The sequence below is a fragment of the Tursiops truncatus genome, chromosome 19, assembly GCF_011762595.2.
Source record: "Tursiops truncatus isolate mTurTru1 chromosome 19, mTurTru1.mat.Y, whole genome shotgun sequence".
NCBI lineage: Eukaryota > Metazoa > Chordata > Mammalia > Artiodactyla > Delphinidae > Tursiops > Tursiops truncatus.
Window position 1 is genome coordinate 13,924,046 of NC_047052.1, and position 27,491 is coordinate 13,951,536.

The following is a 27,491-nucleotide window of genomic DNA, read 5'->3' on the forward strand; positions in this document are numbered from 1 at the left end:
AAGTCCCTTTTCAGATATATGATTTACAAATACTTTCTCCCATATTGTGGTTTGTTTTTTCACTTTCTTAATAGTATCCCTTAAGGCACAAAATTTTTTTTTTAACATCTTTATTGGGGTATAATTGCTTTACAATGGTGTGTTAGTTTCTGCCCCATAACAAAGCGAATCAGTCATACATAAACATATGTTCCCATATGTCTTCCCTCTTGCGTCTCCCTCCCTCCCACCCTCCCTATCCCACCCCTCCAGGCTGTCACAAAGCACCGAGCCAATATCCCTGTGCTGTGTGGCTGCTTCCCACTAGCTATCTACCTTACTACGTTTGTTAGTGTGTATATGTCCATGACTCTCTCTCGCCCTGTCACAGCTCACCCTTCCCCCTCCCCATAACCTCAAGTCCGTTCTCTAGGAGGTCTGCGTCTTTATTCCTGCCTTACCTCTAGGTTCTTCATGACATTTTTTTTTCTTAAATTCCATATATATGTGTTAGCATATGGTATTTGTCTTTCTCTTTCTGACTTACTTCACTCTGTATGACAGACTCTAGGTCTATCCACCTCATTACAAATAGCTCAATTTCGTTTCTTTTTATGGCTGAGTAATATTCCATTCTATATATGTGCCACATCTTCTTTATCCATTCATCCGATGATGGGCACTTAGGTTGTTTCCATCTCCGGGCTATTGTAAATAGAGCTGCAATGAACATTTTGGTACATGACTCTTTTTGAATTTTGGTTTTCTCAGGGTATATGCCCAGTAGTGGGATTGCTGGGTCATATGGTAGTTCTATTTGTAGTTTTTTAAGGAACCTCCATACTGTTCTCCATAGTGGCTGAACCAATTCACATTCCCACCAGCAGTGCAAGAGTGTTCCCTTTTCTCCACACCCTCTCCAGCATTTATTGTTTCTAGATTTTTTGATGATGGCCATTCTGACTGGTGTGAGATGATATCTCATTGTAGTTTTGATTTGCATTTCCCTAATGATTAATGATGTTGAGCATTCTTTCATGTGTTTGTTGGCAGTCTGTATATCTTCTTCGGAGAAATGTCTATTTAGGTCTTCTGCCCATTTTTGGATTAGGTTGTTTGTTTTCTTGTTATTGAGCTGCATGAGCTGCTTGTAAATTTTGGAGATTAATCCTTTGTTGGTTGCTTCATTTGCAAATATTTTCTCCCATTCTGAGGGTTGTCTTTTGGTCTTGTTTATGGTTTCCTTTGCTGTGCAAAAGCTTTGAAGTTTCATTAGGTCCCATTTGTTTATTTTTGTTTTTATTTCCATTACTCTAGGAGGTGGGTCAGAAAGGATCTTGCTGTGATTTATGTCATAGAGTGTCCTGCCTATGTTTTCCTCTAAGAGTTTGATAGTTTCTGGCCTTACATTTAGGTCTTTAATCCATTTTGAGCTTATTTTTGTGTATGGTGTTAGGGAGTGATCTAATCTCATACTTTTACATGTACCTGTCCAGTTTTCCCAGTACCACTTATTGAAGAGGCTGTCCTTTCTCCACTGTACATTACTGCCACCTTTATCAAAGATAAGGTGTCCATATGTGGATGGGTTTATCTCTGGGCTTTCTATCCTGTTCCATTGATCTATCTTTCTGTTTTTGAAGGCACAAAATTTTAAAATTTTGATGAAGTCTAATTTATTTATTTTTTCTTTGATTGCTTATACTTAGGTGTCATCTTTAAAAAAACCTTTGCCTAATCCAAGGTCATGCATATTTGCACTTATGTTTTATTTAAACAGTTGTACAGTTTTAGTTGTTACATTTGGGTCTTTGGCCCATATTATGTTAATTTTGTATATGGTCTGAGGTTTGGGGGGGTCCAACTTTATCCTTTTGCATGTGGATATCCAGTTGTTCCAGCAACATCGGTTGAAAAAACTTTTCAATTTTATCCAGGTGTTAACAACCTACTTTCCCTAAACATACTAAAACAGAGAGTAAGCAGAAACTAATATAGTGTTTAAGTTCTTATTTTATAAGGTTAGAGCTTACAGAAAAACTAGATTCCAAAATACCATCTGCATCCATACTACAGTAATAAGTTAAACATGTTCACTAGAGAAACACTGGTGGAAATTTAAAACACCCCAGTATGTTGATGTGGTCATATCAACAAAGACAGTTATGGACATTCAAGACATGATCTAGTTTTGGTTTTTTAAAGTAAGTTTATGAAAGGATTTTATTTTTACATTTTACTTCTGTGCCTGGATTTTAAAAAGTAAACAGTAGGGAATCAAATTGTTGCTACTTTCAGGCAGGTATCAATATTGTTAACAAAAGAATAAATATTTTGGCAACCTAGTAATTCTCCATTAATGTGTAAAGTGCTCTAGTTTTGAAGTTTAAGAAAGCATTAGGTAAAAACTTCAGTTTCCACATTACCTGTAGAAGTAACTTACATAATGGTCAATTTCACAGGCTCTGGTGATCCATTGACATTGACCAGGAACTCTTCTTCAAAGTGTCCCAGGATGGGAGAACTGAAGGATATCTGGACAGCCTGGACTCCACTTGGTTCGATGATGCCTTCCTTGGGACTGAAGACAAAGCAGGTCCCCACAGCCGAAGTTGGAGGGATCATGTTGAAGAGGGCATCAATGCTGCCTTTGTTGGATAGTACTGCCTATATCAAAAAGACAAGAATGAAAAGGTAGGCAACGGGCCTCTGATTTATTTTCATATAAGCACCAACACAGAAACAGCTGCAGGAAGTAGAACCACAGAAAAACTCCAGGGGAAAAATAATCAGTCTTCTGTCTTGAATGTTTGAAGACAGGAATCCCAAGCCAGAAAGTAATTTTGTGTTTTTTAATCTCCTCTTTAAAATAGAGTTAGTCATATGCATTATATTCATGCTATAAAGATTGATCATAATCACATCTATTGAAGAAGACCCTTAAAAGACCTTTTTTTTTTGATTCTATCTCTGAAGTAACCAAGGGAAGGTAGGTCTTTCTCTTATACACATGAGAAGGCTGGGATTAAGTGACATGCAAGCTACAATAGAGGATCAAGAAATATCTAAGCCTATGTTTATAACGTAGTTTGAAGAATGTAGAACAAGCTATTACTGTGGATTCCAGATTGCAAGGATTCTCTTTGTTGTACCATTAGATTTCATCCTATTGTGATATTTTCATCTCAAACTGTAATGGATGGATAACTGTTTTGGGATGCTTATGTAAGCCACTGATTTACTACAGAAAAGTTTTTTGTTCATTTGTCTGGTTTCGGGTTTTGTTTTTATTTTTTGCCTGCGCAGTGCTGTGTGAGGCATCTTAATTCCCCGACCAGGGATGGAACCCGTGTCCCCCCAACAGTGGAAGCATGGAGTCTTAACCACTGGACTGCCAGGGAAGTCCCATACAGAAAAGTTTTATTCCTATATACTAATGTTCTGGAACCAAGTCATTGCCCATATTTGATTGCACACGAGGTGTGTGTACAAAGCTCATGCCTGGCATTCAGAGGCCTCCACAGCTGGCTCCGTCTACCACTCCCACTGTCACTTTCCACAAGTCTGTCCATGAACTTGTACTATAGCCACACAGTCCTATTCCTCGGCTTCTAAAATACAATCTCTATTCCTTGCCAATGCTTATACCTGAATGGGTGAACAGTCATTCTCTCTACTTAGAAAGTACCTTCAACCTACATCAAGGCACTGGAGGAAAAAAAGAGGAGATGATGAAGAAAGATTCAGAAAAGTATGGGGGGCATGGCAGGAACTGAGAAATCCAAGAGAGAACTTTCAAAAGGGGTTGAATGGGGATAGAGGTTAAGGAGAATAAGCTTTGAGAAAATTCTATAGATTTTTAATTTTTAATTAGAGGCCATCCCTGCCCTTGAAGAAGAAAGTAATTTCAATAGAGTGTGATTGTAGAATCCGGAGTACAAATGTTTAGGGAGTGAGTAGGTGCAGAGGAAATAGTGGCTGACTATTCTAGATTCCTGTTTTGAGAAGATTAGTGGTAAAAAAGAGAAAATGAGGGTGGCAAAGCTGCAGGAAGGTATGGTAGGTGAGACCTAGTCTATTTATACTATTAAATGAGATAATGCACACTTAAGGCCCAGCCTACATGTTCGTTTTTGTAATAAGAAAAGGGGACTGGGTAACCAAGGTAATAGGGTCTGGGTGGATGTAGGGGGTCCACTAGATCAGGGTGCCTCCTCAGGAGCAGAGAAGAAGGAATCAAGAGCATAAGTAGGATACAGTCAGGGGCTCTTGCAAAGGAAGACAACCACTCCTGCCAAGAGAAGATGGATGATGTACCAAAAGAGGTACATAACTAAGTGTTACTTGATATGTTGTTCATCTTTTTACATTTATTTCCCATCTCCCTCATCCTATGTTCCCTGGTCATAGGAGTTATGCTTCATCCTTTATTCCTTTTAAAAAGATCACGTAGAAAAGTGATTATGACCAGGGTCTCAGAAGCCAAATGCCTGGGTTCAAATCCCAGCTATTCCACTGACTTGACTAGCTGTGTGACCTTGCAGAACCTGCTTGGCTTCTCTGTGCCCATTTTCCCATCTGTAAAATGTAAGTATTACTGAGAAACCAGGGAACCCGGTGAGCAGCCGTAGTTGCCGCCTGGGGCCAAGCACCACAGTGCATCTTGTTCGCTGTGTAGCTGACAGGGTCTTGGTGCTCCGGCTGGGTGTCAGGCCTGTGCCTCTAAGATGAGAGAGCCGAGTTCAGGACACTGGTCCACCAGAGACCTCCTGGCTCCACATAATATCAAACAGCAAAAGCTCTTACAGAGATCTCCATCTCAATGCTAAGACCCAGCTCCACTCAACGACCAGCAAGCTACAGTGCTGGACAACCTATGTCAAACAACTAGCAAGGCGGGAACACAACCCCACCCATTAGCAGAGAGGCTGCCTAAAATCATAATAAGGGCACAGACACCCCAAAACATACCACCAGATGCCGTCCTGCCCACCAGAAAGACCAGATCCAGCCTCATCCACCAGAATGCAGGCACCAGTCCCCTGCGCCAGGAAGCCTACACAACCCACTGAACCAACCTTAGCCACTGGGGGCAGACACCAAAAACAATGGGAACTACAAACCTGCAGCCTCAAAAAGGACACCCCAAACGCAGTAAGTTAAGCAAAATGAGAAGACAGAGAAACACACTGCAGATGAAGGAGCAAGGTAAAAACCCACCAGACCAAACAAATGAAGAGGAAATAGGCAGTCTACCTGAAAAAGAATTCAGAGTAATGATAGTAAAGATGATCCAAAATCTTGTAAATAGAATGGAGAAAATACAAGGAACGTTTAAAAAGGACCTAGAAGAACTAAAGAGCAAACAAACAATGATGAACTACACAATAAATGAAATTAAAAATTCTCTAGAAGGAATCAATAGCAGAATAACTGAGGCAGAAGAATGGATAAGTGACCTGGAAGATAAAATAGTTGAAATAACTACCACAGAGCAGAATAAAGCACAAAGAATGAAAAGAATTTAGGACAGTCTCAGAGACCTCTGGGACAATATTAAATGCACCAACATTCAAATTATAGGGGTTCCAGAAGAGGAAGAGAAAAAGAAAGGGACTGAGAAAACATTTGAAGAGATTATAATTAAAAACCTCCTTAATATGGGAAAGGAACTAGTCAATCAAGACCAGGAAGCACAGAGAGTCCCATACAGGATAAATCCAAGGAGACACACACCAAAACACATTAATTGAACTATCAAAAATTAAATACAAAGAAAAAATATTAAAAGCAGCAAGGGAAAAACAACAAATAACACAGAAGGGAATCCCCATAAGGTTAACAGGTGATTTGTCAGCAGAAACTCTGCAAGCCAGAAGAGAGTGGCAGGACATATTTAAAGTGATGAAAGGGAAAAACCTACAACCAAGATTACTCTACCCAGCAAGGATCTCATGCAGATTTGATGGAGAAATTAAAACCTTTACAGACAAGCAAAAGCTAAGAGAATTCAGCACCACCAAAACAGCTCTACAACAAATGCTAAAGGAACTTCTCTAGGCAGGAAACACAGAGAAGGAAAACACCTACAATAAAAAACCCAAAACAATTAAGAAAATGGTATTAGGAACATACATATTGATAACTACCTTAAATGTAAAAGGATTAAATGCTCCAACCAAGAGACATAGACTGTGAATGGATACAAAAACAGACCCATATATATGCTGTCTACAAGAGACCCACTTCAGACCTAGAGACACATACAGACTGAAAGTGAGGGGATGGAAAAAGATATTCCAGGCAAATGGAAATCAAAAGAAAGCTGGAGTAGCAATTCTCATATCAGACAAAATAGACTTTAAAATAAAGGCTATTACAAGAGACAAAGAAGGACACTACAGAATGTTCAAGGGATCAATCCAAGAAGATATAACAATTGTAAGTATTTATGCACCCAACATAGGAGCACCTCAATACATAAGGCAAATGCTAACAACCATAAAAGGGGAAATCAACAGTAACACAATCATAGTAGGGGACTTTAACACCCCACTTTCACCAATGGACAGATCATCCAAATTGAAAATAAATAAGGAAACACAAGCTTTAAATGATACATTAAACAAGATGGACTTAATTGATATTTATAGGACATTCCATCCCAAAACAACAGAATACACTTTCTTCTCAAATGCTCATGAAACATTCTCCAGGATAGATCATATCTTGGGTCACAAATCAAGCCTTGGTAAATCTAAGAAAATTGAAATCATATCAAGTATTATTTCCGACCACAATGCTATGAGACTAGATACCAATTACAGGAAAAAATCTGTAAAAAAATACAAACACATGGAGGCTAAAAAATACACTACTAAATAACCAAGAGACCACTGAAGAAATCAAAGAGGAAATCAAAAATACCTAGGTAGAAATGACCATGAAAACACGACGACCCAAGACCTATGGGATGCAGCAAAAGGAGTTCTAAGAGGGAAGTTTATAGCATTACAATCCTACCTCAAGAAACAAGCAACATCTCAAATAAACAACCTAACCTTACACCTAAAGCAATTAGAGAAAGAAGAACAAAAAACTCCAAAGTTAGCAGAAGGAAAGAAATCATAAAGATCAGATCAGAAATAAATGAAAAAGAAATGAAGGAAACAATAGCTAAGATCAATAAAACAAAAAGCTGGTTCTTTGAGAAGATAAACAAAATTGATAAACCATTAGCCAGACTCATCAAGAAAAAAAGGGAGAAGACTCAAATCATCAGAATTAGAAATGAAAAAGGAGAAGCAACAACTGACACTGCATAAATACAAAGGATCATGAGAGATTACTACAAGCAACTATATGCCAATAAAATGAACCACCTGGAAGAAATGGACAAATTCTTAGATAAGCACAAACTTCTGAGACGGAACCAGGAAGATATAGAAAATATGAACAGACCAATCACAAGCACTGAAATTGAGACTGTGATTAAAAATCTTCCAACAAACAAAAGCCCAGGACCAGATGGCTTCACAGGCGAATTCTAGCAAACATTTATAGAAGAGTTAACACCTATCCATCTCAACTTCTTCCAAAATACAGCAGGGGGAAGAACACCCCAAACTCCTTCTACGAGGCCACCATCACCCTGATAACAAAACCAGATAAAGATGTCACAAAGAAAGAAAACTACAGGCCAGTATCACTGATGAACACAGATGCAAGAATCCTCAACAAAATACTAGCAAAAGGAATCAAGCAGCATATTAAAAGGATCATACACCATGATCTAGTGAGGTTTATCCCAGCATGCAAGGATTCTTCAGTATACGCAAATCAATCAATGTGATACACCATATTAACAAACTGAAGGATAAAAACCGTATGATCGATAATCTTAATAGATGCTGAGAAAGGTTTTGACAAAATTCAACACCGATTTATGATAAAAACCCTCCACAAAGTAGGCATAGAGGGAACTTACCTCAACATAATAAAGGCCATATATGACAAACCCACAGGCAACACTGTTCTCAATGGTGAAAAACTGAAACCATTTCCACTAAGATCAGGAATAAGACAAGGTTGCCCACTCTCACCACTATTATTCAACATAGTTTTGGAAGTTTTAGCCACAGCAATCATGGAAGAAAAAGAAATAAAAGCAATCCAAATCGGAAAAGAAGAAGTAAAGCTGTTACTGTTTGCAGATGACATGATACTATACATAGAGATTCCTAAAGACACTACTAGAAAACTACTAGAGCTAATCAATGAAATTGGTAAAGTAGCAGGATACAAAACTAATGCACAGAAATCTCTTGCATTCCTATACACCAATGATGAAAAATCTGAAAGAGAAACTATGGAAACACTCCCATTTACCACTGCAACAAAAAGAATAAAATACCTAGGAATAAACCTACCTAAGGAGACAAAACACCTGTATGCAGAAAACTATAAGACACTGATGAAAGAAATTAAAGATGATACAAACAGATGGAGAGATACACCATGTTCTTGGATTGGAAGAATCAACATTGTGAAAATGACTCTACTACCCAAAGCCATCTACAGATTCAGTGCAATCCCTATCAAACTACCACTGGCATTTTTCACAGAACTAGAACAAAAAATTTCACAATTTGTATGGAAACACAAAAGACCCCGAATAGCCAAAGCAATCTTTAGAAAGAAAAATGCAGCTGGAGGAATCAGGTTCCCTGACTTCAGACTATACTACAAAGCTACAGTAATCAAGACAGTATGGTACAGGCACAAAAACAGAAATATAGATCAATGGAACAGGATATATAGCCCAGAGATAAACCCACACACATATGGTCACCTTATCTTTGATAAAGGAGGCAAGAATATACGATGGAGAAAAGACATCCTCTTTAATAAGTGGTGCTGGAAAACTGGACAGCTACATGTAAAAGAATGAAATTAGAACACTCCCTAACACCATACACAAAAATAAGTTCAAAATGGATGAAAGACCTAAATGTAAGGCGAGATACTATAAAACTCTTAGAGGAAAACATCAGCAGAACACTCTATGACATAAATCACAGGAAGATCCTTTTTGACCCACCTCTTAGAGAAATGGAAATAAAAATAAACAAATGGGACCTAATGAAAGTTAAAAGCTTTTGCACAGCAAAGGAAACCATAAACAAGACGAAAAGACAACCCTCAGAATGGGAGATAATATTTGCAACTGACAAAGTATTAATCTCCAAAATTTACAAGCAGCTCATGAAGCTCAATATCGAAAAAACAAACAACCCAATCCAAAGATGGGCAGAAGACCTAAACAGACATTTCTCCAAAGAAGATATACAGATTGTCAACAAACACATGAAAGGACGCTCAACATCACTAATCATCAGAGAAATGCAAATCAAAACTACAATAAGGTATCACCTCACACCAGTCAGAAAGGCCATCATCAAGAAACCTACAAACAATAAAGGCTGGAGAGGGTGTGGAGTAAGGGAACCCTCTTGCACTGTTGGTGGGAATGTAAATTGATACGGCCACTACGGAGAACAGTATGGAGGTTCCTTAAAAAACTAAAAATAGAATGTTCAGAAGTAAGACAGAAAGAGAAAAACAAATACTGTATGCTAACACATATATATGGAATCAAAAAAAAATGTTCTGAAGAACCTAGGGGCAGGACAGGAATAAAGACACAGATGTAGAGAATGGACTTGAGGACATGGGGAGGGGGAAGCATAAGCTGGGACGAAGTGAGAGAGTGGCATGGACATATATACACTACCAAATGTAAAACAGATAGCTAGTGGGAACAGCCGCATAGCACAAGGAGATCAGCTCGGTGCTTTGTGACCATCTAGAGGGGTGGGATAGGGAGAGTGGGAGGGAGACGCAAGAGGGAGGAGATATGGGGATATATGTACAGCTGATTCACTTTGTTATGACACACCACTGTAAAGCAATTATAGTGCAATAAAGATGTTTAAAAAAATGTAAGTATTACATTACATTACATCAGATTGCTGTGAAAATGACATTTATTAAATTGCATAACTTTTAGAATAGTGCATGACAAAGAGTGCTCATAAAAGACAGTGATTGCTATTTATGTCCCCAGTGCTAAGCAGAATGGGTTTAAGATTTACCTGTGCTTAAGAAGCAACTGATATGCACTAGTGATAACTTGAAGGCAACTCAAAGGTGTTAATGGTAACTCGAAGGACAGATGTACTTCTCTCTGAGCTGGTGCATGGATTGCCTTTTTTCTTGTTTTACCCAGATCTTCTATAAGTTGCCAGTTCCTCTATTTTCGAGAATATGCATTTCATTCTTCTCCCGACAAACCAGCAACTACTTATGTATACGGAATCCAGCAAATTGTTTGACAATACAGTTCTGACACCTTGTGATTACTAGTAATGCCCTTACCCTTGCAGTTCAACTCCTTGGAGTGGGGAAAATTTATAGTAGAACTTCACCTCTCATTTGTTTTCCTTCAAATTACACTGGGGAATAGCATACTCTTGGGGGTTAGTCTTCATGTATCTGCTAAGCTCAGCAATGACTAACAGCAATAGCTAGTTACTCAAATTTGTTTCAAGTAGGTAATGTAATAAATTGAAAGAGAGATGCAATGAGGCATCAGCATTAAATACGCAGAGAGTGCAAAATATTCCCCTAAGAAGCACCTTACTATGTCCTTCTCTGCCACTGCACAGCTCTCAAAACTGTCCAGTCTGATGCAGCACCTCATTTAACACTTACTTAGCTGGCTGTGGTTTGCTTTACTGTTCAATTATGGGAGGGTGGGAAGTGATGGTCTCAAGGACACTTCTGTTAAAATTTGTAAGAAATTATTATTACATTCAGAGAAACCCTATCCATTTTGTAACAGGGAAGAGCAAAATCTGACTCCATGTTGGATCTGTTTCTTTTATTTAACCTTTGCTTTTCATTGCTTTTGTTATTATAATCATACATAATGGCTTGCCTCAGGGCACCCTGCCCCTCTGCCTGAATGTTAAACTAAAGTGCCTTTGTTCAGCTCACAGGGAGACAATCTGACCCTTCCCACCTGTGAATGGCTGCAGAAAAGAGGAAATTAACAGATCCCCTCCCTGATGCTGGCCAAGCCCAACCAGAGATATTTTGCAAAACTAATGGCCTTTTTACTTTACTTCCTCACCTCCTCCCCTTTTCTGCCCTATAAAAGAAACTGGCATCCAGACCCCAATAAGATGTTTTTTGCAGACACTAGTCTGCCATCTTCTCGGTCTATCGGCTTTCTGAATAAAGTCACTATTCCTTGCCTCAGCACCTTGTCTCCCAATTTATTGCCTTGTTGCATAGCCAGCAGAGCGAGCTTGGGCTCGATAACAATTCTGCACCAGAACTAAAGGTTCTTTTCCAATGTGGCATCCATAAGACACAGTCTATAAGGTGTGAGGGAAATTTGCACTGGATAAAGTACAGGAAGAGTATCAATTTAATAAGAACAATTTAGTTTAATAAGAACTCTTATACCTTTTTTTCCCTCCCTAAGTGACCATTTTTTTCAGAATGCAATACAGGACAATGCAACATAGTAGCTGTGCCACTTTTCACTTTATGTTAGTCATGTGAGTGATTACTTCATTTAAGTTATGCTCTTCCCTATATTCCATCTCATCTTATGTATATTCCATGACATTAACATCTCTATTTACCTTTCAAATCATCCCATTTGGCCCATAGTTAAGTCCAATGAATGTGAGGACAAATGACACTGCAGGAAGCTCTCAACATCAATTGGGCACTTACCTCCCATGCTTAGGCTGAGCTGAATTGGTTGTAGACCAGATTTGCCCATAATGAGAGCCCAAGGGATTGAAAAGCCAGCAAAGGGCTTTCTCTTCCCACACAATGTAGGGCCCTACTACCCTGGGGCTCACTAACATTTACAGGCTGTGTGACCTTGCCAAGTTACTTAACAAATGTGGCAGAGTCAAGTTGGCCATTCACTGAACCCATATCCTCTTCTTCCTGTGCCTATAGCTAGACTACATTTCCCAGCCAGCCTTGCAGTTACAGACCCTAACAGGATATGAACAAAAGTGATACATGCCACCTCCATTACTACCTCCTATAAAAACCTCTCATGTGGGGCTTCCCTGGTGGCACAGTGGTTGGGAGTCCACCTGCCAATGCGGGGGATGCAGGTTCCTGCCCCAGTCTGGGGGGATCCCGCATGCCGCGGGGCGGCTGGGCCTGTGGGCTATGGCCGCTGAGCCTGCGCGTCCGGAGCCTATGCTCCACAGCGGGAGAGGCCGCAGCAGTGAGAGGCCCGTGTACCGCAAAAAAAACAAAACAAAACCTCTCATGTGCATCCCTCCATGCCTTTCTCCTACTGCCAGTGTGATACATGTGAGACTACAATCTTGCAACTCAGATGTTAGGGGTTGGAGCGCCATGAGATAGAATGAGGCTGAGTTCTTGATCCTCTGCGGTAGGAGAGCCATCTGCTGATGACCAAGCTTGTCTGAGACTTTATGTTAGGAACAAAATAGATATACTATTGTATTTATTTGTTACAGTATGTAGGGTTACCTTAACTAGTAAAACTCCTCTAAGCCCCAGCTTCCTCAGCTATAAAATGGGGATAGTCGTTGTGCCTTCTTCATAGGGTTTTTGTGAGGACCAAGTGAACTAATGCATATGTGCTCAACATACATGAAGGGTGAGGATGTTGACTGAATTAACCACTATGTGCCTCATACTTCTCATGTGTAAAAACAGGTACAGTAAAACCCACCACTCATAGTTCTGTAAGAGTTAGAAATCACACACACATACGTAGGCATGCACACATAATAAGGCATGGAACTTGACACCTATTTGTCACTCATTAAATAAATGCTTTTATTGTTACCTCTATAGAAATATAAACACTTACAATTTAGGAATCTTTCTACAATAAACTTTCAATGGTTATAGTTTGATATAGTGTAAACAAGTGTCCTGGATATGAATTTAGTGATGAAGTGACACTGAAGTAACTTTGATCCTCACGAACCCATGGGTACATCATGTAAAAAATCATTTTCTATTTAACTGGAAAGACAAAGCAGGGAGATCTCTTCCAGAAATCAGGACGATTGGTTTTTAAATCAGAGAAAATTAATTAAAATTTTAAATTAGAGAAACTTCTGAAGTGTGAAAACAGCTACCCTCATTAGGACATTCTGGAAAATGTAAAAGGTTCTCTATCCTCTGATCTGTAGGATTTATGTTGTCAGAGATCAAGCATTAAATAGATGGGGAGACGTATTTATAGTGTCCCCCTTTGCAATTTACAAAATGATGATGATAAAACCAATTAACTTATGACTTTGATGCTTTTTATAAAGCTAGAGAGGCTGAAAAGGATGGAAAAAGTTGCTTCCCTCAACAAGGCTGGGAGGGAGGAGGAGGAGTTCGATTGTTCGGGCTCTGAATAGGTATGAGTAATGGAAAAAAGTGATGTCACAAATTTTCTATCAATAAAAACACACACATAAAACAAAAAAAGCCAAGTACTTTTGTGTCTCAATGCACAATTCTAGTGCTTACCTCATAACAATGTACAGATCCAACAAAAACTTTTCCAATATCCAGCAACTCAAAGTTGAAGTGGATCTTTGGTCCCATTCCTTCCCCTTTGATTCGCAGGGGCAGACGGATCTCTCGGCCTGTAAAAACAATTCAGACTTTATTACCCTCAGTGATGCTTTATTACCCCAGATTACCCACAACCTCTTATTAATGTAAGCAGTCAAGATTATTGCAACAACTCCCTACAATGGACTGAGGGAGTGTAATTTAACCAATGCTGAAGATTTAGCTTATCTTTAAGAAACAAGAATACTGGTTAGTTTCTTAACTTTAGGGAAAAGCTTATATTGCAATCTAGGCTGACATTTTAGCAGAAAAAAACAATTTAAAAAATTTAACCCAATCTTAACTGTATCCTTAAGTTTTTTATAAAGGAAAATAATTTCTCTAAATCAGAGAAGAATGACATAAGATGAGCGCTGCCACGGGGCTCCAAGAGACCTTGTTCACACTGATCTTCCCTAGATTTAAGAAAAGCCAGGGCATTAAGGGATCTGAGTCTAGGAGTCTTACCTGACCCTCACTTTGCAGCTTCTTTCATACAGAGGAAATGGAATCCACTAAACAGTATCCTTTACCACACAGCCACAACGCACCCAGGGTCAATACAGAGCACAAGCTTTTAAAGTACTGACTGCTTTTGTCTCCCTTTTAAAATGGGGTATGTATCTGCATCTGATAATATGTGATCATTATAAAAATATTAAAAGGAAAGTAGAAATTTTATCATAATTCCACCACCCAAAGATAACTACTGTTAGCATTTTGGTGCCAATCCTTCCACATTCAATCATATTTAAGAATTGTTAATGTAAATGAGAGCATCTGCTATAAATTATATTTAGCCTGCTTTTTTTCACTTAACAATACATCTGGAACATTTTTACGTATCATCACCTAAAGATGTAGTAAATATTTTTAACCAGTCCTTCTTATTGGATATTTAAGTGGCTTCCAAATTTTCATAACAACAAATTACAATGTAATTAATATCCTTTAGTACATTTATGATCAATTTTCCTATGTTTTCTTTAAGCACTTTGAAGATACCATTCTATTGTTTCTTGTCTTCCACCATTTCTGTTGAGAGCTTAGTTTATAGTCTTATTGCTCATTTGAGATAATATGTCTTTTCCTCTGACTGCATTAAGATTTTCCTTTTGTCTCTGTTTTTCAGCAGTTTTACTATAATGTTCCCAAGTGTGGTTTGCATTTATCCTTCTTAGGGTTTATTGAACTTTTTGAATCTGTGGATGAATGTATTTCATCAAATTTGGAAATTTTTTTACTCATTATCTCTTCAAATATTGCTTATGCTCAATTTTCCCATTTCTTTATATATATATATATATATATATATATAGTGTATATATATATATACACACACACACATATATGAGCTTTTTACCACATTCCACTCAGCTCTTATGTTCTTTCCTGCATTTTGTCCCTATATGCTTTAGTGTGGCTATTTTCTTTGATTTATCTTATTTCCAGTTTACAAGTTCTACCTCTAGGCATACCTAACAGGCTATTAAATTCATCTACTGAGTTCTTAATTTGTCATCATAACTTTTCCATGCTAGACTTCCTATTGGATTTTTTTGTAGTTTCCAGGTCTCTGCTCAATATTATCTTTAGTAAGAACATTTTAAAAAATCTGTGTCTGGAAATTCTATCACCTGGCTGTCTATGGGTTTGCTCCTATTGTTTATCTTGGTGTTCTATCAGACTGTGCTACCTCCTCATATACTTGGTTATTTCTGATTGAGTGCTGATCAGTGTATATAAAAAACTGTAGATTTAATTTGAAACACTAAGATGTTATCTTCTTCCAGGTTCTGCCTGGTGACTAGGGGATATTAGTGATCCCAGATAACCTAATCTAACCATTGAAGATTCTGTGACGGAATTAAGCCCTGCAGCAAATCACTGGAGTGACTATTTTCTCAATTCTCCCAAGAAGGGTGTGTAGCTAGTACTATCCTACATATAGAAGAGAAGTTAATTCCTCATATATAAGAGATACCTTAGAACATTAGGGATTAAATACTCTTGGAACCCCAGTGGAGAACAGTCTTAATCAAATCTATGCTTGAAAAATGATCCAAAGCTGAGCTCTAGTTCTTATAAGGACTTACTTCTAGTCTTATTTCTAGTCCCCACTTTACTGGGTCCCACCCTCAAGCATGGGGGATTTCTAGGGCCCTTTCTCCTTGGGCATCCCATGAACTTCTATGTTTTCTTCCTTAACTCTGCTTAATTTTTCAGTCTCTGCAGTATCTCCCAAAAAGTCAGTGTCACTAAGGATAAAGAAGCCCCCCAAATCTGATTGTTTTGGTTTCTTTCTTCTCCTGGATCTTGGCCCCCAAATCCTTCACTGTCCTGGAAGCTCTCTTTTGCTTTCTAACAAGTTTAAAAAATATATTTTGTCTCATTCTTTTATTCTTTTAGTTGCTCTGTGTGTGTGTGTGTGTGTGTGTGTGTGTGAGAGAGAGAGAGAGAGAGAGAGAGAGACAGAGAGAGAGAGAGAGAGACAGAGAGAGAAAGGGAGTTAAATTACCCAGCCCACCACTATACCACCACTATAGGAAGTAGAATGCCAGAACAAAAGGATACACATTTGACAGTTTGACAGCTATGGCCATATTGCCTTCTAGAATGGTTGTACTAATTTACACAAAAACATCAACAGTTTTAATGGTGTCTGTCTTTCCATGTTCTCCCTCAAAAATCAATACTCAAAAATATTTGATAATTTAATAGGTTTTCCTTAAATTTGCACCACTAAAATTTCAAGTTATTTAGGGAAAAATTATGTATTTGCTCTGTGTGTAACATTTTGAACATTCAAAATTATTTTGATGCTCTGTTAGATGTAATTTTCAGTATTAGAGCAAATACACTTTGAACAACCAAGTGATATTATTGGTTGTTATTAATAATATTAATTTATTATCATAATAATGCCTTGTGACATTTTATGTTCCACTGTCTTCTATTGCTATTCAGCGTCTGTATCTTTAATGCTTCCTCTCCATGACTGTCCTTTTAAAGACAAGAATACTTGTCTCTGGGTCCCCTCTAGTGCTTGGCAACACAGTGGTCATTAGGCAAGTATTGCTTTGATTACAAGAAACAAGAGCAATCTTAGCAATATCTGGAAACAGCTCATTTATTCAAAGGGTTCTCCCAATCCATGTGATCCCTGGGAAAGAAGTTCCTCTAAAGATCAGTGTTGGTTTGCCAACACTCTAGAGCATCAGTAAAATTCTCAGAGAGCCCAAACCTTATCACCCTACTCCATTATTTTAGAGTTTTAATCTTCAAACCTGTTTTGAAGGCAATGATTTGTACTCCTTGGTCAAGAGAAAAGTATTCTGACAGAGATCCAACTTTCAGAACGGCAAAGGAAGAGAACTGCAAATACATTGTGGAATAAACTGCAAGACTATTTATAACTGTCAGGCTTAAAGCTTTCCCAATCTGTTATCTTGACTGCCTTCCTTAATAAAAAAAAAAAAAAAAAAAAGAGAAAAGGAGATGTGTTGTACAAAAGCAGTGAGCCAATGTTTCTTTGGGAATTATTAATTACTTCAAAGGAGACTTTCTTATTTGTAGCTAGCCATTTCCCTAACCCAGGACAGAATAGGAGTAAAGTAATACCCAGGCTTGTGTTTGTAAGAGTTAGTCTAAATTTTAGTGTTACATTACAAATGCTATGTTTCCACAAGATTTTTGAAGCAGGGATTTTGGCAAAAGGCAGCAAGATGGACAAGCTTGAAAGAACTAGTAAGCTCTAAGGTCAGATTCCTTATTAGAAGAGCAAAATATTAAAATGTTTTTAAAATAGGGAAGCTTCTCATCTATGATTACAGTGTCCTGGTTTCACACATGAGAAGCAGGGAGATGTACTATAGAACCCCTTTCACAGCCCTAAAATCTGTGAATGCAATAGATCATATTGCATTAAATACCAGAAAATGTAACCATGGGCTTTCAAAAACTTGCCATCTAAGATATATATATTAGATGTTCAATATGATACTTGAGCTCCATTCCTGTGCAGTAAGACAAGAAAAAGGGAGGGAGGATGTATAAATAGGAAGAACAAATGGTCATAATTCACAGATTTTATGACTACCTACCTGAAAAATCCTAAAGAACCTATAAATACTTTTTAAAATTAATAAGATAAAGAATGATGGTTACCAAATCAAATACAAAAGTCAACTGCATTTCTATATACAGCAAGAGTCAAAAAATTAATTTTCAAGATATTAATTTTACAATAGCAACAAAAATATAAAGTACCTAGAAATAAATCTAACAAAATATACTTAAGACTTTCAAGGAACAAACTGTAAAACTTTACTGAAAGATATTAGGAAAGATCTAAATAAATGGAGAACTAGGTTATGTTCTTGAAATGGGAGACTCAATATTATAAAATTGTCAATTTTCCTCAAACTGATCTATATAATTTTAATGCTCTACTAAACAAAATGCCAGCAGGTAAAATTTGGAGGAATCTGATGGTTCATTATAAAATTTAAGTGTAAAATCAAAGGGCCAGTAACAACCAAGACATTACTAAAGAAAAATAAATTGAGAGGACTTGCCCTTTCATATATTAAAGTCTGTTGTAAATCTATTGTAATTATGATAGTGTGGTCTTGGGGCAGAAAGTGCAAAATGACTAAGGAAACAGAATACAGAACTCAGAATAAATGCACACATATGCAGATTTGACTTATGACAGAGCAGGTGTTGAAAATCAGTACAGAAAGGTGGACCACACAGTATAAAGAGCTAAAACAACTGGGCACCCACATAGGATCTGTGGTAGGCTGAATAATGGCCCCCAAAGATATCCACGTCCTAATTCCTGTAACCTATAAGTATTATTTCATATGGCAAAAAAGGTGACTATTATATGACAAAAGATGTGATTAAGTTAAGAATTTTTAGTTGGGGATATTATGCTGGATTATCTTGACTACCATAGCTTAGAAGTTGTCTTGAAATCAGGTCATAGTAGTCTTCCCATTTTGTTCTTCTATTCCAAAGTTGTTTGGATTATTCTAAATTCTTTGCATTTCCATATGAATTTTAGAATGAGCTTGTCAATTTCTACCAAGAAAAAGCTGTTTGGATTTTTATTGGAATTGCATTGAATCTAAAGATGAATTTTGGGGGGAAATGACATCTTAATATTTAATTTACCCACCTATTAACAAGGTACAGTTCTCCATTTATTTAGGTTTTTAATTTCTCTCAGCAATGTGTTTTTTTTTTTTTCTTTTTTTTTTTCAGTACACGGGCCTCTCACTGTTGTGGCCTCTCCCGTTGCGGAGCACAGGCTCCGGACGCGCAGGCTCAGCGGCCATGGCTCACGGGCCCAGCCGCTCCGCGGCATGTGGGATCTTCCCGGACTGGGGCACGAACCCGTGTCCCCTGCATCGGCAGGCAGACTCTCAACCACTGTGTCACCAGGGAAGCCCTCTCAGCAATGTTTTATAGTTTTCAGTGTACAGGTCTTCCACAACTTTTGTCAAATTTATCTTTAAGTAGTTCATATTTCTTAATGCTATTGTATTATAAGTAATATTGCTTTTTAAAAATTCAATTTCCATTGTTCATTGTCTAGAAACATAATTGATTTCTCTCTATATAAATCTTGTATCCTGCAACCTTGTTACACACTTAATTTTCAGTCCTTGTCAAAATATTCTTTAGCACTATCTTCACAGATTTTAATTCAAAAAACATAGGTGAAACCCAAGAACCTACATTTTTAATGAGCAGCCAGAGTGACTCTATGCAGATTCTCTAAGGATATTACCTCAAGAAAGATATGAACATTGTTAACTATATTAACTTCTGACAACAGGGCAGGGTAAGCTGACTCAGCACATCCTTCTACTTCAAATACAAAAAAAATTATTAAAAGTATGACAAACATATAGTTTTAATACTTATCCAAGCCCAAAAGAAAGAAAGGAAAACACCAGGTGCTAGAAATAAAAAGGGAACTCAGAGATTTTTAAAGTACATACAGCCTTATGGTCTAATGGCTTCAGTTTAAACACCCTCATAGAAATAGGGCATATGGCTTTGTTCCTATCTGGGAATGAGGAACTGAACTTTGATCCCTGCATAAATTTAGGACCTTGGAAAGGATGCCTCTTTCTAAAAAGGAAACTAGAAAAATTCTACCTATTGGTCTAAGGGAGCAGTGATGAAGCTTGTCCCCTACCTTGCAATCTGAATAGGGGGAAAAGGCCCCTATGAGAAATCCAAGTCCCATGTATAGGTATGGGATCCAAATTTATATTATATTATAGTGAAAGAATCAGAAGCTGTGAAAATAAAAGCTGTAAAGTCTTGAAGAAATAAAAAATTGTTCTGAAGGAACACCTCCATGATCCAGTACCCATACTGTCTTAGTCTGTTTGGGTTGCTGTAATAAAATACCACAGACTGGGTGGCTTAAACAACAAACATTTATTTCTCACAGTTCTGGAGCCCAGGAAATCCAAGATCAAGGTGCTGGCAGATCCAATGTCTGGTGAGAGCTCTCTTCCTGCTTCACAGATGCTGTCTTCTCACTCACATGGAAGAATGGGCAATGGAGCTTTCTGGAGTCTCTTTTATAAAGGGCACTAACCACATTCATGAAGGCTCTGCCCTCTACCTAATCACCTCCAAAGTTCCCACCTCCAAATATCATCACATTGAGTATTATGTTTCAAAATATGAATTTTGGGGCAAGGGGGCAGGGCCACAAACATTCATTCCATAGCACATGCTAAAGATGAGCTAACAACACAAACATTTCAAGCCATGTGAAGAATCAACATGAGGAAAATCAGTGGTTACTGAAAACATGAAAATTAGTATCCCAAGAGCTTGAGATAATAGAATAGTCTTAAATAAACTCTAACATAGCATTCTCAAAATCTTTAAAGAGGTAAATGAAGAAAGAGAAACCATTTGAAGGAGACAAAAATGAAAGTATTAAAACCAAACAGAATTTCTAAAACTGAAAAATCAAGTTGATGAAATAAAAACTGAATAGATAAATATACCAGAGTAGAAATAGCTGAAGAATTAGTCAACTAGAAGAAAGATCTTGGGAAAAAACCCCAGAATGTATCATACAGAGATGAAGAAATCAAAAATATATTAGGAGAAGTTAAAAGACTCTGCAATTCCATGGGAAAGACATATATCTAAAAGAATTTACAGAAGGAAAAAATTGAGATAATGAGATGAAAATAACACTGAAGAGATAATTGCTGAGAATTTTCCAGAATTGATTAAAGGTTCTTAAATTAAAGAAGCATATCAAGTAGGATAAAGGCAAATCCATCTCAGTGAAACTGTAGAACATCAAAGCATAAAGTAATTCTTAATATCAATCTGACAGAAAGACAGATAACCTAAAGAAATTAAAATTAGACTGCAGTACATTTCTCATCTCAACAATTCAGTCCATTGTTCACGCTATGAGGAAGCAAGCAGCCACATGGAGAGGCCACTGATAGGTTCCAGCAAACAGAACCTGCTGAGGTCCCTGCCAACAGCCAGGATCAAATGCCAGATATATAGATGGATGAGCTAAAAAATGAAATCAGCTTCTACCTTCAAGCGTGTCCAGCTGTCTTCATGTGGAGCAAAGAGAGCTGTCCTTGCTGAATCCTGAATCACAGATCTGTGCAAAATAAGTGATTGCTCGTTGTTTGAAGCCACTAAATTTAGGATGGTTTGTTATGCATCAAAAGATAAACAGAACAAAGTGACTTAAGCAAATTAGGGTTTTTATTTTGCTCACATAGGACACATTAGGACCTTGGAAAGGATGCCTCTTTCTAAAAAGGAAACTAGAAAAATTCTACCTATTGGTCTAAGGGAGCAGTGACGAAGCTTGTCCTCTACCTTGCAATCTGAATAGGGGGAAAAGGCCCCTATGAGAAATCCAAGTCCCATGTATAGGTATGGGATCAAAATTTATATTATATTATAGGAAATGGGAAATAATATATATTATGGGAAATAAGGATTTGGGGGAGGGTAGGATTTAGGGGATTAGGACATGCTGCTGCTGCTGCTGCTGATGATGATGGTTGAAAAGAAAAATAAATATTGATTTGATGGCTACTTTCTCTTCATGTTCATAAACCATACATACAACTGTATTTACTATAGGTTTTAATGTTTTAATATATGGTGGAGCTAGTCCTCCCACAGTATTCTTGTTGAATTTTCTAGGCAACCCTACTTTCATTTATTTCTTCCATAAGAATTTTAGAATCCACCCAATTAAACAAAACAACCTTACTGATATTACCATTGGGATCACGTTGCATTTACAGGGCGAATTGACCTATTTATAATGTTGATTTTCCTGACCAAAAACATGGGCGTTTCTATTTGTTCAAGTTTTCCTAAATTTGGGTATGTATAAAAGACATTGGTATATTATTCCCTGTATTTTTCTTTATGTTTGAAATATTTGATAACTGAAAATGCAATTTAAAATAAATATAATCTAAAGTAGTTGATCCAGAAAATAATTTCTCATTCATAGGACTAAGACACTTTATATCATTATCAGGTTGCAATCTGATGAGTTTTGAGAAAGACAGCTTATAAATATGTAGAGTATTACTCACTTATTACTCTGAAAATCCAAAAATGTTTTTAATGATTGGGGTGATTTAGCTTTTCCTTTCCTAAATCTCCATTCTTTAGTTTAATAGGATTAAACTCAAAAGCCTCAAATTGTGCTAAAAACTCAGATGTTTCTCTTATGATGCACAGAATGAAAATGGACAATAAGGTTCATATTAATTGGGTCTTTAAAGGAAGCGGGTATGTCTGGAGTCATTTCCAACATGCTGCTTTTCTGCATTTGACTCTGAAGCACCCATTAACGAGGTTATCTAGCAATATATTTCACAATTGAAATCAGAAAGTGTTACTTCCTTTGAAGTTCCCATATGGTGATCCAAACCAAATATGTGTAGTTTCCCTTTGAGTTTCATTTTTTTTAAAAGGCAATCTTCATGATTAAATCAGGTATTTACACGTTCCATTGTTAAGTCAAGATACATGAAAGATCAGTTTTGAGACCTAGATCAAACTATCAGCAAGTCTTTATAAATATCTAACATACAGGTTTAACTACTTCTAAGGAAATATGAAAATTTTAAATGAAGAAAAAAATTCAGTTTCAGATTAACTGAAAAGATTTTAATGATGTTGTATTTGCCATATTCATGTCTGAGCAGATCACTCCCCTGCTTAGAGCCCTTCAGTGATTCCTTACTCACTCTGGGTGAGGGCAGACAAGGGCAGCCCTCCAAGAACTGGTTCCCACCTACTACACCAGCCTCCAGCTTCATTTCCTGCCCCCGCCTGTCCCTTCCCAAGTTTCTCTGTCTCTCTCTGTTTCACACCCCAGGAACTTGCAGTTATTTGTCATTTCATGCTCATGGTATATTTTTACATAGTGTTTCTCTATGTGTTTTCACAAGTGTTTCCCTGCTTCTTGTGCCCAGCCCCTCCTTTTTTTCACTTGACTAACATATATTTCAAGACTAAGCTGTGTGTCCTGTATTCTTTTCAACTATTATCATTCATTCACTGTATGGCATTACATAACTGTTGATTTATGTGTCAGTTTCCCCCCACTCAATTCTATGCCTTTCTGAGGGCAATTCTATGCCTTTCTGTGCATCTCTGTACTCATGGTGCCTAGATATAAAAGCTTTCAAAAGAAGAAAAGGTTGTAGTTGGAGATGTGGGTTAAATTTCATGCATCCCGAGCGGCCTCCCCAAAACCAATGACACTGGCCTTCCCTGCTACTTCCTGTCTCTGAACATACATTCACACAATGGAACACTATACAACAATGAAAATGAAATGCAACTAGAGCTACGAGCAACAACGTGGATGAGACATGCAGATTGATTCCAATTATGTACATTCCAAAGGCAGGCAGTACTAAATTGTAATGTTTAGTTATACACACATGGGAGTATAAGCTATAAATGAAAGCAAGGAAATAATGATCATGAAGGATAGAATGGTGATTATCTCAGGGAGAGGTTGGGGTGAAGGGAGTGTGATCGGGAAAGAATACACAGGGGGGCTTATTGAGGCTGGAATTATTCTATTATTGATCTTGGTGGCAATTACATAATGTCTGCCTATAATTATTTGTTATACTGTACATGTGTGTGTATTAGTTCCCCATTGCTGCTAGAACAAATTACCACAAACGTAGTGGCTTAACATACAAACTTACTATCTTAAAAGTTCTAGAGGTCCAAATCCAAAATGGGTCTCACTGGGCTAAAATCAAGGTGTTGGCAGGGCTGCGTTCCTTTCTGGATGGTCTAGGAGAAAATCCATTTTCTTGCCTTTTCCTTTCCTAGAGGCTGCTTGAATTCTTTGGCCCTCTAGCTTCAAAGCCAGAAATGGCTGGTAGAGTCTTTCTCATAGGGCATCATTCCGACACTGAGACTGATCCTTCTGCCTCCCTCTTGAACATTTAAGGACCCTTGTGATTATTATTGAGGCACCCAGGACATTGTCCTTATCTTAAGGTAAGCTCATTAGTAACCTAAATTCCATTTTCTGCCCTAATTCCCCTTTGCCATGCAAGGTAACATATACACAGTAACATATCCACAGATGCTGGGGACATGGACATCTTGGGGAGGCCATTACTCTGCCTACCACAGCACACGTTATGTACATTTCTGAATCTGTGTTCTATTTCTCAGTGACAAAAGGTGAGAAGTCAAACTGTGGTATGTAAATACAAAGAATTCCTATACAACCATGAAAAAGAATGGCCCCTTTTTATTTAGCGTTATGGAATAATCTCTAAGAAATATTTAAAAAGCAGTGTTAGAACTACTGTGTAAAGTATGCTGTCATTTATGTAAAATGGTATGAGGAAAAGCATATCTATATGTATTTGCTTTTATATGCTCAAAGCATATAGGAAAACAAAAGCAAAGCAAAACAAAACGAGGGAAGGAGCTTTTCTATTTGCCTACGAAGTATTTCTTAGTGGCCTAAAACCAGGAGGTTTTACCAACCTTTGAAGATAATAGTAAGGAATCAGCACCAGCCCTTGAAAAGACACAGAATTGCACAGAATTTACAGGGAAGACAATATGGAATTACTATGTAAACAAAACCCTTCCCTGGCAATCCTATCTTTTAATAAACCACTAACAAAATAAAGAAGAATGTCATGGAGATGGAAAATTACACCGTTCAGTTTACCCAGGATGTGAATTCTGTGGCAGAATTCAGAATTGCAAAGGAAACAATAGATAAATGCAATTAGTTATGTAATGTTTGGGAACCTCCTGGAGAGCAGCCAGCCCCCTGGAATATGGCCAAGCACAACATCCCAGGGAAGCCATTGTTGGGAGGGAGGTCCCAGCACCTGTGATGTGGGGGCCACTGGACCATTTCCAGCCTATGTCTGAACACTGATATACCAACATTTCCTCCAGATCCATTAAGAAGTCCAGGGAAGGGGCTTCCCTGGTGGCGCAGTGGTTAAGAATCTGCCTGCCAGTGCAGGGGACACAGGTTTGAGCCCTGGTCCAGGAAAATCCCACATGCCATGGAGCAACTAAGCCCATGCACCACAACTACTGAGCCTGCGCTCTAGAGCCTGCGAGCCACAACTACTGAGCCCATGTACCACAACTACTGAAGCCCGTGCACCTAGAGCCCGTGCTCTGCAACAAGAGAAGCCACCACAATGAGAAGCCTGCGCACAGCAACGAAGAGTAGCCCCCGCTCACCTCAACTACAGAAAGCCCACACACAGCAACGAAGACCCAACATAGCCAAAAATAAATATAAATAAAATAAATAAATTTATTTAAAAAAAAAAAAAAAAGAAGTCCGGGCTAGATGATGCTGGTCTGAAGTGTGAAAACAGACCTGTCAATCCAGAAACTCCTAGTCCATTCTTCATTCATTCTAGGGCCATCTTGAGAATCTAGCATCCATGGGCAAGGGAGAGAGCAGATCAAACTAGGATTCATTCACTCATTCCTTAATTTTTTTCATTTATTTGCTCATTCATTTAATGAGTATTTATTGAATGGCTTTATCTTCCTAGTGCTAACAGCTTAAGACATAGAGTATGATTTCAACATATAAATTTTTAAAACAGGTAAAACTACACTATTTTGCTTAGGGATGAATACATAGGTGGTAAAATTATATATGAAAACAAGAAAATGACTATCATAAAAGTCAAGGTGATGGTTACATCCAGGGAAGGTGCAGGAAATATCATCAGGAAGGGATACATACCTGGGGTGGGTGGAGGGTGGCAGAGTCTTGGGTTAAGCAGCCCCCTGTAGACTGCCTGACTCCTTTACACAAAGAGAAAAGTAACTGCACAGATATGGACTGAAAATAGTCCATAGGTATGGACTGAAAACAAGATATTGCAGAATAGTGGAATTTTTGCACTTGGGCATACTGATGATTGTGTACTCTTATTACTCTCCCCCCAAGTTTAAAATCACCACGGTTATATTCCTGGGAGACCTACACATTAAACAGCAGAAGTAAGTAGCACTAGCTACCCTGAAAATTAAACTCATTTTCTTATTCTTATATACAAACAGATAACCACAGACCAGAAGACATTGGAAGTAACCCTATGAATGCATACCCGCTACTCTGGATTTTTCTGACTAATAAATGTCAGTATTTCTCTGGGCATCCTTATTTAATTGCTTTCAATGGCATTTAATATTATTTATTATTCATGTTTGAGGATTAAAATCTTGTTGTTTGACAACAGATAATCAATCCTGTAGGTCTAACTTTGGAATGTTAAGATTTCCGGAAGAATAAAATGAAAAGAAAAAAAAAAAGAAAGAAAAAGGAGGAAAGTATGTAAAAAAAAAAAAATTTCCCAGAGCTGGAAGGGACACATGAGTAACCAGACTCAAATGGCCCATAGAAAGCTGAAGAAAACGAACTAGGAAAACTCACTCTTGGACACAGCTTCATGACATTTCAGACCCCAAGTACAAAAAAAGGAAAAAAACAAAAACCCTAGAAAATATGAGAGAGAAATACAAGGCCACCTATAAAGGAAGGAGAATTGGGTGGCCTTCAAACTTATGGATTTTTACAATAAAGTTGGCACTATGGCTTCGAAGTTCTGAGGAGAAATTATTTTGAACCTAGAATTCTACAGTCAGCTAAACTCTCAAGTTGGTATGGAGGCAGAATAAGACATTTTCCTGCAGGCAAGGGTCAAAGTTTCCCACCTAGATACACTTTTTCTGAGGAAGTTACTTGAGCAAAGTGAGAGTCAAAAGATATAATGGAACACACATGGAAATTAAAGAAAAATTCCTGGATAAAAACTGTGCAGGAGGTAACTGATCTAAATTAGAATAAAAAGCTGGTGGGCTCTGAGGAAATGTCTTCAAGGAGAAGAAGGACATGAATTCTGAAATTAGATAGGAATAAAGAAATGAGGAATTAGAAACCACAGGGGGGAAAAATACCAAAAGCTGTACAAAAGAGTCAAGTCAATTATGAAGTAAGCTAAAACAAGGTATAGTTAAGTGGTGGACAGTAAAGAAAGAGAATCTACAAGATACAGACCTTAAGGACATTCTTTGAGTGTCTAAGGGTCAGAACACTCAACCAACAGAATATAAAATGTAATCTCAGAATACAATTTGACCCTTCAGTGTATAAAATTTATGTAGACAAAATAGAAGACTTGAATGTGGTTATCAACCATGACAACACAAAGCAGAGTAACTCACAGAAGAGGGAGAAATAGGGTTAACTGCAG

General features: G+C 37.8%; 1 protein-coding gene across 1 annotated transcript in view; it reads right to left on the reverse strand.

Moving 5' to 3' along the window:
- Positions 1 to 27,491, reverse strand: part of HYDIN (HYDIN axonemal central pair apparatus protein) — a 433,086-nt gene that overhangs the window by 235,297 nt on the left and 170,298 nt on the right. Inside the window, exons 12-13 of the mRNA XM_073796828.1 lie at positions 13,576 to 13,694; positions 2,423 to 2,646 (exon numbers count right to left, since the gene is read on the reverse strand). Coding sequence (XP_073652929.1) covers positions 2,423 to 2,646; positions 13,576 to 13,694 — 343 coding nt within the window. The remainder of the gene's footprint in view (positions 1 to 2,422; positions 2,647 to 13,575; positions 13,695 to 27,491) is intronic.